This window comes from Vigna umbellata, chromosome 3 (assembly GCF_029865625.1).
Source record: "Vigna umbellata cultivar VRB3 chromosome 3, Vumbellata_1.0, whole genome shotgun sequence".
Lineage (NCBI taxonomy): Eukaryota > Viridiplantae > Streptophyta > Magnoliopsida > Fabales > Fabaceae > Vigna > Vigna umbellata.
The window spans coordinates 34,419,698-34,439,117 of NC_142167.1; the positions used below are offsets into that span (position 1 = coordinate 34,419,698).

Below are 19,420 nucleotides of genomic sequence, written 5' to 3' on the forward strand. Positions count from 1 at the left end.
CCTTCATAGCATCTCCACAACAGTCGAGTAATCAACTAGATGAGGAGACACAAGTGAAGAGAACAAACTCTAGCTGGAGTTCTCACGATAGCCAGACAGGAAGTACATCCCAGAATGACACCGCTACACAACTCCTCTAATTCTAAGTTACGCTCAGACCCGGGTATAGGGCCCCACTCATGATATGCAAAGTGTGTGTGTGAAGGGAGAATGCAATGCATACCCAAACCCTCACCTGCAAAACAACCAGAAAAATTCCCAGGCAGATATAAACATGTTTTCTACCCTAGGGTTCCATATTCAACAATTCACATGCAGTTATTCCAACTATCAACACAATAAAGAAAAAAACAGGGGAAGAAAAACACAAAGAAAAATCATGTCAAATTCGCGCATCTAATTAAATGGCCTGACTCTCGAGTCCCCAGTGGAGTCGCCATCTGTCGCAACCGGAATCGCGACGGGACGACGATCCAAAAAGAAATCGGGTTTTGAAAAGAGATTTGGAGTCGCCACCATAGTTTATTATGGAAAACTACGGAAAAACCATAAAACGATAAAGCACAGTCCGCGAAAACCAGATTCTGGGTTCGGGAGTCGGTTACGCGTGGGGAAGGTGTTAGCACCCCACAACGCCTGCCCTAAGGCAGTACCTTTAACTAAATGCACGAATATGATGTGATTTTCAAAATGTTTAACTATCCCCTAAAATAAAGTTCTAAATAAACAAAACATATTTTTTAGTTTTTTGGGCCCGACAAGGATTGACCTTGCTCCTACGTATTCTCATTCAAAATGAGAAATCAGGGTTACGTAGTTCTTTTTGAAAATGTTTGAGAATTTGTTTGAGAAATTGATTGATTTTTGAGAAATTGATTGAAAGATTTGTTTGAAAAATGATTACGGATAAATTTGGATTTTTGGGAAAGTGAACCTGACAAGGGCTAGCCTTGCTCCTACGTATCTCCACTTTGATGGAGAATCAAGGATCACGTAGTTCTGGGTAGCAAGACTATTTGTTGTTTAAAATTGTTGATGTTTTCGGGTTTTTGAAGATTTTATACCCTTTTTTGTATTTTGTTTAAGAAAGAGAAAAGGTTGTTAGCACAAGGACGATGCGTGCGATCACACATGTGCATAAACCTTTAAAACATATTTTTGGTTAATTTTACTTAAGGAAAAGAAAAGGTTTTTAGCACAAGGACGATGCGTGCGATCACACATGTGCCTAAACCTTTAAAACATATTTTTTGTAATTTCAATTAAGAAAGAGAAAAGGTTTTCAGCACAAGGACGATGCGTGCGATCACACATGTGCCTAAACCTTTAAAACATATTTTTTGTAATTTCAATTAAGAAAGAGAAAAGGTTTTCAGCACAAGGACGATGCGTGCGATCACACATGTGCCTAAACCCTTAAAACATATTTTTGTAATTTTATTAAGAAAGAGAAAAGGTTTTCAGCACAAGGACGATGCGTGCGATCACACATGTGCCTAAACCTTTAAAACGTACTTTGATAAATTACTTTATTTAAATTGTAAATATTGCATTATTAAATATATATTTAGGATAAGTAAATATGTAGAATGAGTAGATAGAAGAAAATAAAATAATAAATAAAATAAAAATAAAAGAAATAAATAAAACAAATGAAATAAGATAGACAAAATAAATGAAATAGAATAAAATGAAATAAGAAAAACAAACGAATAAAAATAACGTTGGGTGGATCATAAACGGACGTTGAGAATGAGGAGAAATAACGAGCGTTGGGGGAATTAATGAACGTTCGTTGAAAGTGGGGAGAAAGAACGAGCGTTCGTTGGGTGGATTAACGAACGTTCGTTGAGATACGAGGCTGAAGGACGAGCGCTCGTTGGGGGACGAGCGAATGCTGGGAAACGAGGCTGAAGGACGAGCGCTCGTTGTGGACGAGCGTTCGTTGAGGACGAGCGTTCGGTTTGGCGTTGAATGACGAGCTCGTTGGGGACGAGCGTTCGGTTTGGAGTTGAACGTTCGTTGGGAAAGGGCTGAATGACGAGCGCTCGAGCGTTCGGTCAGGAGTTGAATGACGAGCGCTCGCTGGGACGAGCGTTCGTTGTTGGCGTTGAATGACGAGCTCGTTGGGGACGAGCGTTCGGGTTGGAGTTGAACGTTCGTTGGGAAAGGGCTGAATGACGAGCGCTCGAGCGTTCGGTCAGGAGTTGAATGACGAGCGCTCGTTGGATCGAGCGTTCGTTGTTGGCGTTGAATGACGAGCGTTCGGTTTGGAGTTGAATGTTCGTTGGGAAAGGGCTGAATGACAAGCGCTCGAGCGTTCGGTCAGGAGTTGAATGACGAGCGCTCGTTGGATCGAGCGTTCGTTGTTGGCGTTGAATGACGAGCGTTCGGTTGGGAGTTGGTCACCAAATGGTCCGTCCAAGAAGTGGACGGACAGACGTTCGTTGAGGAGGTAGGGGACGAACGTTCTAAAAAGGCTTAACGTGCGTTATTTATGGGCTTGGCCCACCCGGGTGATTTCTAACCTAGAATCTCCTAGGGGTTTGGCACCTTCCCTTCCATTCCTCACCCACTCAGATTCAAACACTCTCCGTAAGCTCACTCCCACGACTCACACACTCTCCAGAGACCAAGGTCTCTTACCCTCTTCTCGCTGTCGGTGTGCTCACGCCTTAGTCAGAACTGACCGCAGCTCCGACGACTTCCACCAGTCCTGACACCGCCGGCGACAGCAAGTGTTCTCGAAACCAAGCGGCGGCCACGGCGTTACTGCTTCCAGCCCCCGCTGCGCGCCCAACCTCCATCCGACTGGCAGCTGCGAGCCATCGGAGCCGTCGCCGGTCGAGGCGAAATCTCTCCTCCTCCGTTTGAGATTAGAACTTGCAGCCGACGATTATTCCCATACCCTCTGATATTTATTTTCTTTTGGGTGCTGAGATGAGTTTAAGTGATGGGAAACATGGTTGAGGTTAGAAACCGAGTGAGTTCTTCTCTGTTTTTCAGGTATTGAACCAGATGGAGGACAAAATGAAAGATGAATGGATATTGAGGGAGACGATTCAATGGGCGAGTGAAAATGATGGTCATAAGGATAAAAAGAGATCAATTTTGTTGAGAGATGATTATTGAATGTTCTTTCGAGCTTCAGGGGTTCAAATCCTTTGCTGGTGATGATGATTGGAAATGAAGGGAGGCTTGAAGGCTTAGTCCCCGGTCTATGAAAAATGGGAGTGGAAGGAGAAGGTGACTGGAAGGGTGTTGGCGGTAGCCGTGAGTGTCAAGATATGGCCATGGGTGAATTTGGATGGTGAAGGGAGTATCTGACGAATGAATGGCGGCATCAACGGTGTTTTTTTTTTGAGCGGTGATAGGTGTAGTGGATGATGGGTTATGTTTGTTGGGGTATTCGAAAGGGACGAAGATGAAAGGGGTGAAGATATGGGAATGGAGAGAGCGGTCCCTCTCCTCAGTGAGGGTGGATGATGGATGAAGATTGGGTGACTGAGAATGGAGTTTGAAGTCCAGGTCCTGGAGATCCAGAGTTGGAGGTGAAAACGAAGAGGGAAGGGATGAAAGTGTGCAAAAAGAATCTAGGAAGGAGAATGTGGAAGACTCACCACAGACATACTCAAGCAAGACGAAATAAGCATAAAAGGCAGTATAATGCAGTAAGCGTACATGACCACACAAGTGAAGTGAGCAAGGTGTTTACCTCTCGGAGCTCTACTGGCTGCTGCTAGCTACGCGTATCCGCTGGCCTTTGTCAAATGGTGGATCCCCTACGGCTGGATGATGATCGGAGATGAAAACCCCCGAAGCTGTCTGAAATCCCCTCTTTTTTTTCTTCCAGCAATCGATTTCTCTCCTTTGATGAAGGCCCCTGTAGCTCCTCCCAAAATCCCACTTTCTCTATGCTTTTCTCCCCCTTCTTGTGCCACCCTGCCATTCCGTATATCAAATCGTGTATGTGCCATGCAGGCTCCAAAACGTCTCTGCCATCCCAAAACGTGCCTTGTCCTTGCCTGCTCCCAAAACCAGTTTGTCTCCCACAGCAGGAAACCGTTTTCCTCCATCGTGTCCCCTCGCCAATTTGTCCTTTTCTCATTTTTTTGATTCATTTCATTTTTTTTTTATTTATATATTTTTTTTAATTTTATTTTATTTTAAAACCTTTTAACTAATAATAATTATGAAAAGATAAAAATTTAAGAAAAATAAGAATTAAATTAAACGAAGAAGAAAATAAATAATAAATAAATAAATAAAAGGAAAAAAAGTAAAATAAATGAAAGAGATAGAATAAAAACAAAATAAGCAATAAAGAAAAAGGGTAATAAAAACAATAAGATAAAATAAATAGAACTAAAAAAGAAATAGGTAAATGAATAATAAAAAGGTTAAATATGTGACAACCAAAATGCAATAAAACTATAAAAATAATCCGGACGAAATTGGGTATTGACACCTAAGCTTACCCTTGCAAATTCCTTGTGTTGTCTACTGTTTTTGTATGTCGTCTTGTCAATGCAATGATCATCCGTTGTGGATGTGAGCAGATGGTGAGGCACCCCTTGAAGCAATGCTGGGAAGAAGAAATTTGGAGGATGCCAACTTGGTAGAAGTAGAGGTTAAAGCTGAACAGTAGAGTGTTCGTTCTTTAGAAATTTCTAGCGTTTATGTGCTGTATTTTGAGACGTTCGGTTATTTATTTTGTAAGGCCGTTCGTCCAGATTTGTGAAGCCTGGTAGTTAGAAAACTGAACGCTGTATAACTTTGTACGTTCGGTTTTTATTTTGAGCAGCTGTTGTAAATATTAAGACTGCACTGTAATTTCTGTAAATGTGATTAGTTCTGATTAATAGTAATTACTATTTATTGGGATGTTACACATCCCAATATATACGTCATGCATATATAATAAAGACGTCATCATGCATAATATAAGAAAGCAGTCAAGAGTTAATCAAGGATTACAGTCATCCTTAGAATAGTACGAAATTTCCAACTAGAGTATTAGAATTTCTCCCTGGAAATTATGGGACAACTAAAAAATTAAACACTCAAAAGTTCTTTCAAATAATATGAGTCCTCGGAATAAAAGCTAGCAAATCTAAGCTGCAGTACTGTCGTCTCCATCAAGAGTTGTTCCCAAAGTATCCTCCCCGTCATCTGCTCCCATCCAAGTGGATGATCATCGCCAAAGAAACATACCCAAACAGCACATAACAAAACAATGCAAGGGTGAGCTAGATATAAAAAGCATGTTATCATACATAGATTCATATAAAAGAACAATTAAAGCATACTCATACGACATGAAAAAGTTCATCAATCATGGTAAATAGACATTACAAGACTTGTTACTTTATACCCCGACTTGTTACTTTATAGACCGACTCGTCCGGACTAGAATGATTACCGAGCTATGGCGGGTCTTGCACTCGTGGTGGCTTTATGAAATTTGGGCACTCCCGCCCTGGCACTACCGCCTTGTGAAACTTGGGCACTACCGCCCGGTGGAACTTTGGGCACTACCGCCTGGCCACACTCACGAGGTTAATCCGTTATCACTCACCTTGGATCATATGGAAGCACCCAAGACTAGGACCTCCTGCCACTCTCACCACATGGTTCAATCCTCTCTACATGAGAAGAAAGACCATTGGAGTTTCAGGATGACCCCCAAAACTGAGCTACCATGTAATCATTCTATACAACCCCAAAACACCACCATGTATCCTCTCCTTGAGGATCATGGAATTACGTCCATGAATCATACTGTTACTTTGAACCTTATCCCAAGTCATGAATAACCAGATGCCCCCATAATATCACATTAAATCCAACATATCTCATACATTCACATAAATCACATCACAGTATATATTTTCCAAACATTTTGCACATAATTCAATTCAAGAGAAAATGAACTTAAAACCCAACATTTGCATAATACTATTTGGACGAACGTTATCTGCCGAACGGTATTGAACGAACGCTATTTACCCACAGGCCGAACGCTATTTCACAGAACACACTATTAGGCCGAACGCTGAGATTGATACTTAGGCCGAACGCTGGGATCGAGTACTTAGGCCGAACGCTATTTTACAGAACACCATATTGGATTTAAACACTAAGTGAAGAACGAACGCTCATATTCAGTAATATACCAAGGCCGATCGTTTAAGATCTCAAACTTAAAATATCGAATTACGGCCGAACGCTCACAATCACAATTATTTAAAAACGAACGTTTATAATCCAAACTTAACAATCCAAATTATGACCGAACGCTCAGAAGCGAGAATACCTTATCAACACCGAACGCTCAATTGCTAATACCGAAACAAGACCGAACGCTAAAGATAACTGCAAATATCAATTTAAGGACAGACGCCTACAACCACTATTGAATCAAAACCGAACGCTTATTATCACAGATACATCAAAACCGACCGTTTAAGATTCCAAACCTAGGAATATTATTTTAATACCGAACGCTCATCATCGAACTCTAAGAATTTCCACCTTAAGACCGAACGCTCATTTAATCCACCACAACCGACCGTTCAAGTTTCAAACCTAAGAATTCATATTAAACACGAACGACTGCAATCACTAATATCCAATACCGAACGCCCAAGATTACTTCTTGTAAATACCACTTTAGGGACGAACGCTTAAGGTTGAAACCTAAAATACCGAATTGATAATGAACGCTCACAATCTGAATAATGAAAATTATTTAGAGTAAAGTTATAAAAATTATTCATATTTAATTTCATAACTATAATAATAATGATAATTTTATTATTTTTTATTATCATGATGGATACATATGTACTGTTTTCACTAGTATTGTCTAATAACAATATGATCAATTACTAAAATTTTAAACATGGATAATATATATGTATTATTTAAAAACTTAAGATTACTCTTAAAGTGATTTGATTGTTAATATAAATAGACTATGTTTGAGAGGGAAACAGGGAATCACTATGGTAAGGCTTGCAATCTTTGATGGAATTGTTGAATACTAGCATGCCTTACTCCACCAATATCAGACCCATGCTGCTTCCACAATTCAGTGATTGTTGGTTCTAGAAACAACCTTCACCAAAAGTAAATAATGTGCATGGCAAGTTCAATAATTTAACCTCTAATTTATCTACTAAATTAAAGCTAATACAGTTTCAGATTCCAACTAATAAACTGTTCCTGGGAGATAGTAATAGAAAACAGTACTGTTTATTTCGTCTGTGAAATATGGTTCCAGGGGTGATTGATCTAAACAGCTGCTGTAGACTCAGAGTTGGAAAGGTCTTCATGATTCCTCATCCGACGCCAACGACGAGATCTTCTATGAGCCCGATTCTGTGTTCTTGATGGTTGTTTATTGGGGGAATCAGAATGAATTGTCTCTTCCAAAGGATGAGCATAACCAAAAACACAATCAAGAGGGTCTGACTCCCACAGCGTATCAGGAGCAGTGTTTATCTGTAATCAAACGTATACTTGGTCTATCATTTTAATCCGGTGGAAACTGTATCTTTTTATGTTAGGCACAATAATTTGTTGTTTCCCTCTGCTACAAACAAGTACATTTTTTCAGAGTTTAAAAAGAGATTATACATGACCATATTGTGCTGTTCTTTTGAAGCGAGATAAGGGAAATTTTGGCACAAAATCGACACTGATAAGTCATGAATAAACCTATATAAGACATCAAAACTCTATTTTCAATCCAAAACTTTAGACAACAGGTTTATAGGTCATTTTACTTACATCATCTTATTTATTTTTACCCAAAACTTGCTTCTTGCCTATAATTCCTTAACACATTTTATGAAGTCCTTTATTGCTACTGCTCTCCCAACAAGTCAGTAATTTTTACTTTGATTCTCGTTAAACAAATATTTTTCAGTTTCTCAATTTATACTTTATATTTCCATTTGGTTTCTCCCCAAACTTTTTCACGCATAAGTTGAATTGAATGCCGAAAGATTTTCCAATTTATCTTTTACCAGGTTGATCAGTATGGAACTCGTGTATAAGAAATCATCATTTATTGTGAGTGAGACAACTAGTGAAGCTACAGTACGTCAGTACTATTACCCTTCCCCTCTAAAACTTTTGCAATGTTTGCAGCCACCAGTGAAGCTACTGTTTTATTTTCTTTAAAGAAAACAATTAACAAAGCATACATCGATATTTTGCAACCCATTGACATACAACTGAGCTTAAATCATGTTTATTTTTCCTTGAATAATACACAGTACTCAAGCAGGGTATGTACCTAACTTTATCAGTGTGCACGAATGAAGTTTAACAGTTCCTCTCCCCTTCCCCAAGACATTTGAGAAGGCCAAAGCAAAATATAACCCCCTGGTGTCCCCAACTCAGTCTATATATATCCTTCTATCCTCAAATTAGTTAGAAATTAGCATATTTGATTGCACTAAAAGCTTTAATTAAAGAACAAGAAAAGGGAAGTCTAAGAATACTTACAAAAGTATGCTTCATCTCATGATTTGGTTTTTTGCTGTTGGTGACATTTTCAGACCTGCCTTGGGATTTATCATTAGAATCATAACGAGAATGGTCTTCGGATTTATCATAAGTGTCTTGATCATGAGTCCTACGACCATGGACTGCCTCGCTAAAGAAATTCCGGTATCTCCATCTTAATTTAGGATTATTACTCGAATCGTCTAAAATCCTCTCCAAATAGAAATGCTTAGATATAAGGGATCATTCTGGTATTTTGTCACCATTCTGAAATTTAACAATAATTAAAATGAGGGATCATTCTGGTATTTTGTCACCGTTCTGACATTTAACATGGACAGTTCCAATTGCAAAGATGATAATAATATTTCAAGCAAAGTATAGGCATAAACCTTTAACTGGTTACAACAAATAAAACAGGTTTTAATTCTCAACTCACATATTTCATAATTAACTGACAATGATTAGGATTTTTTGTACGTATTTATCAATCAAGTTAAAAGTGCTACAGTGGGTCCTGGTGTTTGCATTTGAAGCCACTCTTGCTCCTATTCTTTGTATAGGTTTAATTAATACAATTTAGACTTTTACTGCCCTTTTATAGTAAGTTTTGCTTTTATAACTATATCTTATTTTAAATATGATGATGGAAAACTGGAAACAATTGGACATAAAATCTCAAACTGTATCTGCCTAATAGGAGGCAACAGCTAAAATGACATTACATGTTTATTAAATTCAAATGGTAAAAAAAAACTGTTTTTTGATCAAGTGATACCAAAGACCAAAGTTATGTTTGTAAATGCTAGAAGGAACTAAACTAGTAGAAGAACAGGAGTGGCTAAGCACTTCAACAAGATAACTAGAATGCAAAAGAGAAGTGAAAAACTTAAATGTGGAAAAATCTCTAGATTAATTGGAACAATTTCAACTGCCGTCAAATTCTTCTGTATAAAATTTGACAGCTAGAACATTACAAGGTATCAGTTAAATCCCATAGCAATTTTGTTTGGACTAATAATAGTTCCGTTTTTAACCAATAAGTCAGTTGGGGGAAGGGGGATTTTGCAGTGAAAACAGAAATGAGTGTTCGGATTACCATATTTGGTACCAAACACTCATTTACACTTCCCAATGCACAAAATGGAGAAGTTATAACATTGCTGGATTGAAAGAAAAGCATAGGTTACTTCATGTGAACTGTAACACAAAAACACTATAATGGTCACCTTATTTTCAACTTACCCTAAATACTCCTATACCAAGTAATAATAAACTTTCCTTGCTTTTAATAACTCTTCACCATCATTCCTATCAATCCTAGACTGTCTTTGATATTATTTGAAACTTGTTGCCTATATTCCTCCATTTAATAACGTACTTTCTACTTCTATTCAGAACATATAATTGACACTTCACATTGATCTTGTTACACAAAAAAAGCTTTGCAGTTTTAATCAGCCACCCACCTATCTACACAACTCGTCATAGTGGAAGAAAGCTAAGCTGAACTGCTCTGCTTATGACAGCATTTACTTTATTGCCTACCTAAAAAACTCCACAGAATGAGATGACAATTGGAACTCATAGCACAAATGAAAAATGTTTACCAAGTCTTAGCAACTGAGACGAGAAAACCTACATATTCGCTAACTCCTTCTGCAATGTGCTACCATCCATTGCAAGAATCAGATCTGCACGAGAATACAATATTCTATTACCTAGCCAATGTCCACAGATAGTACCAGCTCCTGAAAAAGCATAAGACAAAAAACAAGACTTTCATAGGAAGGCCTTAGTAAAACACTAGAAATAAAAATAAAACAAGTGGTTTCACTTACCGACTGAAAGGTAGGCTCTGATTGCTTTACTGAGACTGAAATGAGACTGAAATGTGCTGCAATAAAGGTATAATGCTCATGGTCATACTAACCCCAATGAGAATCTGCTGTGACTATGATAGTATTACTAAAATATGTAGGACTCTTCCTGGCTATGCAACTCTAAAACAAGAAGTTAGACAGTGACCCCCTCCCACATGGCGGGGGAGGCCCTAGTAAAACAGTAGAAATAAAGATACGAGTAGTTTTTCTTACTGCCTGGAAGGTTGACTTGAAGTGCTTGTGCTTTACCGAGATTCTGAGTTGCTGCAATAAAGGTATAATGCTCATGTTCATACTAACCCCAATGATAATCTGCTGAGACTATGGTGAAATAATCAAAATATATAGGAATCTTCCTAGTATGCCGCTATAGAATAAGAAGTAAGACAATGACCCCCTCTCCCTCCATCAGGATGTTAAGGTAATAGAACAATGCTTTTTTTTTTTATATTTCTTAGCTTAGTTATCCTTAATATCACTAACAGTGCCTGGATTAGTCACCAGTCCAATTACTTTTAACACGTTAAACATACAATGTCTCAGAGCCTTCATATATTAAAACAACATTCATTAAATCATTATAAATTAGCACGAGAATAATCAAGGATGCTAAAATCACAAATCAGTCCATGCAGCTGCACCCCCAGCAAGTGCACTAGCAGAGAAATCGCTCAGAAATCTAGTTTTCCACGAATGAAGAATATTAGCTTCCCGAGGTGTCAAATTTTCCTACAAAAGAAAAAGACAGATATTTGGTGATAAAGCCGATAGCATGGACTATGTTAAGTCCATCATAGACGAACTTTCACAATGTGTGCACGAAACCTTTTCAATGATATTTGAAGGCAAAGAATCATGTCCTTTTATGACGATCACCACTTATAAAAAGCTGATTTTAACTAAATTTATTCCACATGTGAAAGCATTTATCTTGAAGTCCAAGTTGCACACCCAAATTAAAATTAAGTGAAGAAAACACCGAATCTCAGCTCTCAGACGCCGGAATCAAGAAATGACAGTGAAAAGTAGAGAGTATAACAGTAATACTCAGAATTAACCTGATCCGAGATATACATTGACACTGATTTGTAAAAAATGAATTGAAGAAGAAAGGAATTAAAAGCCCTAACTGAAGAGAAAATGGAGATAAAAAGGAAAGAACCTTCTTCCAAATGATAACTTTCTCAAGATCTGCCCATACTCCAATAAAACTCATTACCGTTCCCTTCTCTTCTTGCTTCCTTTCAGTATCAGTTTCTCCTTCTTTGAAAGAAAAAGAAATATAAAGTGTTAAAAAATATAGCATCAATTCTACTCATTAATTATAATCACATAAAACTGCGCAACTATATGCATTCTTCATTTTATTTTATAATCTTTATAAATATATAAATTTTCTATTCTATAAAAGTAGGATAATTAAATATATTATTTATTAAAATCATGTTATGATACAAAAATCAGTTATATAATATTAAATTCCTAATACTTACTGATTAATTATGCTTATAAACAATTGTTTTTTTTTCAATCTAGGTTTTGTTATTATAATTTTAAAATCTTATTATAAATTGAATAGAAAAATAATTTATCTGTATGAAAGAATTATATAAAATATAACTGGGGTTTAATAGAAATTTATCCTTGTTAAAACGTGACTATTTTTGCTCTAAGAAAAATTATAACTTATTTCCACTTGCATTTTATAGAAATTTATATCATCATTCATGTATTTATTAGGATTTCAGTTTGAAAATTACACGTTTTTTTTAATTTTTCAAAAGATAATTTTTATATGATAAATATTATTTAACATGTTCTAATAGAATAATTAATATTCATAATTCTTTTTTAAAATAATTAATTACCATATAGTCATAATATATACATATATATATATATATATTATATATATATATATAATTATCTATAAGTTTATGAAAGATGTAACTAATGGTATAGAGATAAGATAAAAAAAAAATTTAGAAAAATGACTATAAAATGAAATTTACTAATAGAAAACTTTATTTAAAGTTTAATTTTTTATAATAAATTAATCAAGTATCATTTTTAACCATTACTATTCTTAATTATTTGTTAGACTTTACAAATTTACAACTGTGAATTTTCAAGAAAAATAAACAGTTAAATAAAATAAAAAACAATAAATACAATATATTTTTAAAAAATATCAATTTAATGATTTTCAAGTAAATTATTAAAATATACTACAAGAAATTGTCAATCGATTCTTAAATATATTTTATAAATAGATTGTTTTCTTATTCCAGTCATCTTTAAATATATCATTTTTTGTTTTAAATTTTTATAAACATGTCTCTTTTTTTAATCCTAAAAATGCAGAAACTACAAGATTCATAGTTTTACAGAATTGTTTAAGTTCACTTTTTACTCATGATTAAAAAAACATTAAAATATACTATTTGTTAATAAATAAAAACTGTCACAATTAATCTTTTGACAGCATAATTTTAATTAAGAAAAAATGACTTATTAATATAAATGTATATTATATAATAGTAATGTGATTTATTATATTAAAATTGGTGTTTTCGAAACCGATTAAATTGAAGATGCATATGAAATTTAATATCATTTTCATTGAACTTTATTTAGATTTTAACTGAATTCTTTTTTACTTTGATGAAATTGAAGAAAAAAAAATATAATTAAGTTAGTCAATTTATTCAATTCACTAATTAATGATAAATTAGACTAAATTCAAAGTTTTAGACTTGTTAAATGTTTAGTTAGATTAATTTATCCGTAGTTAACAGAGTGACTTGAGAACACTAACTAAAATTATACATGAATAATATTTTAAAACTTAAGATTAATTTTAAATGATAGGCTTGCCATCTTTGGTGGAATGGTTGAAAACAAACAGGTCTTAGTCCACCAATATCAGGCCTATAGTGTTTCCACAATTCAGTGATTATTCTCTTCAGCAACAACCTTCATGAAAAGCAAACAATGCGCATGGGAAGTTAAAAAATTTAACCTCTAATTATTTACGAAATTAAATCTAATAGGGTTTTAGATTCAATTAATAATTGTTCCTGTGAGATAGTAAATGATAGCATTAAAGGGTGATTGATCTAACAGCTGTTGTAGGTTGGAAAGGTCATCATGATTCCGCTTCCGACGCAAACGGCGAGATCTTCTTCGAACCCGATTTTGTGTTCCTGAAGGTTGTTTATTGGAGGAATCAGAATGAATAGTGTCTTCCAAAGGCTGAGTATAACCAAAAACACGATCCAGTGGGTCTGATTCCCACGTCGTACCTGCGTTTATCTGCAATAAAATGTATACCAAAAAATGTTATATTCAAAACAAAATCGATCGTTTTAATTATCATTTTCCAGAGGATACAGAATCTTTTTGTAATAGACACAATAACAAAAAATCCCACCCGTGTTCTCCAACACAGTCCATATCCTTCTATCCTTAAATTAGTTAGAAATTAGTATATTTAATTACACTATAAGTTTTAAGTAAAGAACAAGAAAAGGGAAACTAGGAATACTTACAAAAGTATGCTTCGTCTCAAGATTTGGATTTTTGTTGTTGGTGACATTTTCAGACCTGCCTTGGGATTTATCATTAGAATCATTACGAAAATGGTCTTGGGATTTACAATAAGAGACTTGATCGTGTGTCCTATGACCATGGACTGCCTCGCTAAAGAAATTCCGGTCTCTCCATATTAATTTAGGATTATTACTCGAATCATTAAAAATCCTCTCCAAATAGAAATGCTTAGATAGAAGCTGCATCACGGAGGGATCGTTCAGGTATTTTGTCACCATTCTGACATTTAACAATAATTAAAATGTGTAAATGAAATGAAAAGCAACTGAATCAAAATAACGATGAAATAGGAGAGATCACTGGAGATTGAAGCTGTTTTTTTTCTCTTTCCATGTCACCCCTCTTTAGTGACAAAGCAATCCGGAGATATACATAATTTCATGGGAGACATGGACAGTTCCAATTGCAAAGATGATAATTACATTTCAAGCAAAGTATCCACTTGGTAGGCATAAACCTTTAACTGGTTACAACAAATAAAGCAGGTTTTAATTCTCAACTCATATTTCATAATTAACTTTCAATGATGTGGATTTTTTGTATGTTCTTATCAATCAAGTTAAAAGTGCTACTGTGGGTCCTGGTGTTTGCATTTGAAGCCACTCTTGCTCTTATTCTTTTTATTGGTTTAATTAATACAATTTAGACTTTGTACTGCCCTCTTATAGTAAGTTTTGCTTTTATAACCATATCTTCTTTTAAATATGATGATGGAAAAATGGAAACAAATTTGACTTAAAATCTCAAACTGCCTAAGAGGCTGTGTCACCGATGTAACAGCTAAAATGACATTACATGTTTATTAAATTCAAATGGTAAAAAAAAAATTGTTCTTTGATCAAGTGATACCAAAGACCAAAGCTATGTTTGTAAATGATAGAAGGAACTAAAACTAATAGAAGAATAGGAATGGCTGACAAGATAACTAGAGTGTAAAAGAGAGATGAAAAACTTAAATTTGAAAAAATCTCTACATTATTTGGAACAACTTCAACTGTCATCAAATTCTTATATATAAAATTTGACAACTACAACAATACAAGGTATCAATTAAATCCCATAGCAATTTCATTTGGATTAATAATAGTCGAGTCTTCAACCAATAAGTCAACTGGGGGACGGGGGATTTTGCAGTTAAAATGGAAATGAGTGTTCGGATTACCATATCAGGGTTCCAATCATTCATTTCCATTATCCAATGTACAAAATAGAGAAGTTAACACTGCTGAATTGATTGAAAAAACACGGGTTACGATCATGTGAACTGTAACACTATAATAGTCACCTCATTTTCAACTTACCCAAAATACTCCTATACCAAGTAATAATAACCTTTCCTTGATTTTAACAACTCTTCACCATCATTCCTATCAATCCTATATTGTCTTTGATATCATTTGAAAAAGGTTGTCTATATCCCTCCTTCTAATAACGTACTTTCTACTTCTATTCAGAACGTGTAATTGACACTTCACATTGATCTTGTTACACAAAAAAAAACCTTTGCAGTTTTAATCAACCACCCACCTATCTACACAGCTCGTCACAGTGGACGAAAGCTAAGCTGAATTGCTCTGCTTATGACAACATTTATTTTATTGCCTACTAAAGAACACGAAAGAATGAGATGGTAATTGGAACTTATCGTACAAATAAAAAATGTTCACAGTCTGAGCAACTGAGAGGAGAAAACCTACATATTCGTGAACTCCTTCTGCAGTAAGCTACCATCCATTGTAAGAACCTGATCTGCAAACGAATAAAAGCTTCTTCGACCTTAGTAAACTCCAGAGTAAATACCAACTACTGCAAAAGGATAAGACAACTTACAAGACTAACGTATGAAGGCCTTAGTAAAACTGTAGAAATAAAAATACAATAAGTGGTTTCTCTTACCAAATGAAACGTAGACTCGAATTGGTGTACTGAAATTCATAGTTACTGCAATAAAGGTATAATGCTTATGGTCATACTAACCCCAATGAGAGTCTGCTCTGTCAGTATAATTAAAATATGAAGGACTCTTTCTGGTTATGCAACTCTAAAAGAAGAAGACAATGAGTAGTTTCTCTTACTGCCTGGAAGGTTGACTTGAAATATTTTTGCTTTACTGAGATTCCGAGTTGCTGCAATAAAGGTATAATCTTATGGTCATTCTAACCCCAAATGATAATCTGCTGAGACTATGGAAGAATAATAAAAATATACAGGAATCTTCCTGATTAGAATAAGAAGTAAGACACTGACCCCTCTCTCTCTCTCCATCATGATGTTAAGGTAATAGCTAAAACAGAAAGAACAACGCTTTCTGTATTTATTTCTTAGCTTCGTTATTCTTACAATCACTGCCACTGCTTGGATTAGTCACCAGTCCGATTACTTTTAACACATTAAACATACAATGACCCAAAGCCAAAAATTTCATATATTAAAGCAATATTCACTAAATCATTATAAATTAGCACCACAATAATTAAGATACTAAAATGACAAACCAATACACGCAGCTGTACACCCAGCAAGTGCACAAGCAGTAAAATCCTTCACACATCCCCTGTGGAGCGAGTTAAGCATATTATTTTCCACAGGTGTCAAATTTTCCTATAAAAGAAAAAGACATATATTTAGTGATAAAGCCTATAGCACGGGCGTCTGTCAAGTCCATCATCAACGAACTTTCACAATGTGTGCACGAAAACCTTTTCAATGAAATTTGAAGCCACAGAATCATGTTCTTTTATGATTTTAACTAATTTTGTTCCAAATATAAAAGCATTTATCTGGAAGTCCAAATTGCAAACCCCAATTAAAATTAAGTGACGAAAACATTGAATTTGTGCTCTCAAACGCCAGAATCAAGAAAAGTAGAGAGTGTAACAGTAAAACTCGGAATTAACCTGATCCGGGATATGCATTGACTCTGATTTGTTAAAGATGAATCGAAGGAGAAAGGAAATTGACATTGAAACAAAAGAGGGAGGGAAATTAAAAGCCCTAGCTGTAGAGAAATAGGAAGAAAGGAAGGGAAGAACCTTCTTGAACTCGAGAACTTTTTTAAGATCGAGCCATGCGTTAATCAAACTCATTACGTCACCTTCTCTTCTTGCTTCCTCTCTGTATCAGTTTCCCAGTATCAGTTTCCCAGTATTAGTTTCTCCTTCTTGTTAGGAATAAGAGAGTTTCTCAAAGTATCGCAAAATCTAAACGTTGTTGCAGTTAAGACTCGTTCTCCTCTCCCAAATGCTTGGGAGTCATATTGATTAGGATTTGAGTGTTACAATAAACAAAAACAAAACAGATTCAATGTATCAGAACAAGCTATAAAAGGAATTTAAAACAGAAATACAAGTAGATGTTACTCAGTACCTTGTATGTGTGCTTGCTTTCATTTTTCTCTCTACTCTGATCACCTTCATCTCTGCTTTTCCAGCAAGGGTTACGAACCCTAGTTTTCTCCATTCTCGAGCTCTCACTCTCGCTCTCTCTCTCTCTCTCAAAGCTTCTGATTTCAGCTTTCTCTTCCTTGCACGTGGGATTATTACTTAATCCTATCTCTGAGTGTGATTTCTCACTTTTACCCCTCCCACTTATGTTTTTCCGTTTCTGCCCTTACACTAATATGGTATCAAGAGCATAGGTGCTTGGTGTTCCTGGTGTGTATAGTGGGTGTGTGATTGGTAACTGGAAGTGTGTATATCCAGAAGTGGAGAAAGGAGGTTCCTTTGTGTGTGGGTAAAATCAAGAAGCTAGCAAGAAAGTGATGGTAGGTATTGGAGGAATACAGGGGCAACTGTCTGTATTTGATGGAAAACTATTTGATGACTGGCGCATCAAGATGCAAGCCATCTTTGGTTTTCAAGACGTGTCAGAAGTTATAGAAGATGGGTTACCAGATTTGAGTGAAAGAGCTACTGAAGAGGAGAAAAGAAGTTATAAACTGCAGGTGAAATTGGACAGCAAGGCCAGATTTTTGTTGTATCAATGTGTCAGCCCAAAGATCTTTAACAAGATTTCTAAGGCTTCTACTGCTAAGGAAGTGTGGGACATTCTGGTGAAGATGTATGGTGATGGAGAAAAAAACAAGAAAGTGAAATTACAGGCCCTAAGGAGGCAGTTTGAGATTCTGATCATGGATGAAGGTGAAACTGTGGCAGAATATTTTGACAAAGTTCAAGAACTGGTAAATAAAATGAGAGCATGCAAGGATACAATTTCGGATGAGTACATTGTTGACAAGATCCTAAGAACTCTAACCCCCAGATTTGATCATGTGGTAGTGGCTATTGAAGAAGCACGTAATCTAGAGTCTATGGAGATTGAGGAACTGCTGCACTCATTAGAAGCTCATGAGTATCGCATCAATGAGCGCAAGCAGTGCCAAGAACAGGCCCTACAGGCCAGATCTCAGTTTAAAGGGAAAAAGGGGTTCAAGAAGTGGAATAAGGGCAGCAAGAAAGGTAAAGATTCACAGGAACAGCAAGGTGAAGATTCCAGTGAGAATCTGCACCAGTGAAAAACCAGAAATCTGGAGGAGATTGGAAGTTTGACAAGAAGAAAGTGAAATGCTATAATTGCCAAAAACTTGGGCATTATGCAAAAGAGTGCTGGAAAGGTGAAGGTGCTAAAAACAAACCCAAGAAGAGGGCTAATCTGGCCCAGGAGGAGGAGGAGTCAGATTCAGAAGCTGTGATGTTGATGGCCAACACAGGAGAGGAGCAGCCAGAGAGCACAACATGGTACTTGGATTCTGGCTGCTCTACCCATATGACAGGAAGGAAGGACTGGTTTGTGAAAATGCAAGGAGCTGCACAAGGGAAGATCCGGTTTGCAGATGACAGAAGTTTGACTGCAGAAGGATCTGGGAGAGTTGTTCTGAGAGATGCAGAAGGGAAAGAGGTGATAATTGAAGAGGTACTGTATGTACCAGGGCTGAAAACGAATCTGCTAAGCTTGGGACAGCTGTTACAGAAGGGATATGTGATGAAAATGGAGAATAACTGTCTCAGCATTTTCAATCAGCATAAGAAGATGGTTGTGCAGGCCCAGCTGTCACAAAACAGGACTTTTCGGGTGGTAATGAGTGCAGTAAAACATCACTGTTTTACTGCAACTGAAAATAGAGAAGAATGGCTATGGCATCTCAGATTTGGACACCTAAATTTCAGAGATTTATCACTGTTAAGCCAGAAAAATATGGTGAGTGGCTTGCCTAAAGTGGAAATTCCTGAAACAGTTTGCAAGGAGTGTGTCCAATGCAAGCAGACTAGGGGCAGTTTTCAGAAAAACTTACCCCAGAAGTCAACAGAAAAATTAGGAGTGGTGTATTCAGATGTGTGTGGCCCTATCCAAGTAGAAACACCTGGAGGCAGCAGGTATTTTCTACTTTTTATTGATGACTGGACCAGGAA

General features: G+C 36.1%; 1 protein-coding gene and 1 pseudogene across 4 annotated transcripts; both read right to left on the reverse strand.

Annotated features, from left to right (window-relative positions):
- Window positions 1-7,011: 7,011 nt before the first annotated feature.
- On the reverse strand, window positions 7,012-11,709 carry LOC148202358 (uncharacterized; annotated as a pseudogene). The gene is made up of 6 exons (XR_015784614.1): window positions 11,563-11,709; window positions 11,020-11,129; window positions 10,359-10,414; window positions 10,160-10,268; window positions 8,518-8,784; window positions 7,012-7,506 (listed from the first exon to the last, which is right to left on the reverse strand). The product of XR_015784614.1 is annotated as an uncharacterized LOC148202358 (transcript).
- Window positions 11,710-13,408: 1,699 nt separating this feature from the next.
- On the reverse strand, window positions 13,409-17,539 carry LOC148202359 (uncharacterized). Of its 3 annotated transcripts, none has more exons than XM_088110025.1 (8): window positions 17,379-17,539; window positions 17,045-17,126; window positions 16,508-16,613; window positions 16,088-16,138; window positions 15,909-15,953; window positions 15,710-15,761; window positions 13,952-14,231; window positions 13,409-13,715 (listed from the first exon to the last, which is right to left on the reverse strand). In XM_088110025.1, the coding sequence occupies exons 1-8, from the start codon at window positions 17,426-17,428 to the stop codon at window positions 13,464-13,466; spliced, it is 918 nt and encodes a 305-aa protein (XP_087966151.1). In that variant the 5' UTR covers window positions 17,429-17,539; the 3' UTR covers window positions 13,409-13,463. The 3 variants fall into 3 exon arrangements, with proteins under 3 accessions (XP_087966151.1, XP_087966152.1, XP_087966153.1); XM_088110026.1 differs by lacking the exon at window positions 15,909-15,953 and adding an exon at window positions 15,990-16,001; XM_088110027.1 differs by having other exon boundaries at window positions 17,045-17,255; window positions 17,379-17,526.
- Window positions 17,540-19,420: the final 1,881 nt, after the last annotated feature.

What these genes read in the sequence shown, in the direction of transcription:
- LOC148202359 (XM_088110025.1), bottom strand. Translation starts at nt 17,428, where the DNA reads ATGAAGGTGATCAGAGTAGAGAGAAAAATGAAAGCAAGCACACATACA. An exon ending in AAAGCAAGCACACATACAAG is followed by an intron (nt 17,127 to 17,378) that starts GTACTGAGTAAC and finishes AAACTGATACAG; the next exon opens with AGAGGAAGCAAGAAGAGAAG. An exon ending in AAGTTCTCGAGTTCAAGAAG is followed by an intron (nt 16,614 to 17,044) that starts GTTCTTCCCTTC and finishes TTTCTTTTATAG; the next exon opens with GAAAATTTGACACCTGTGGA.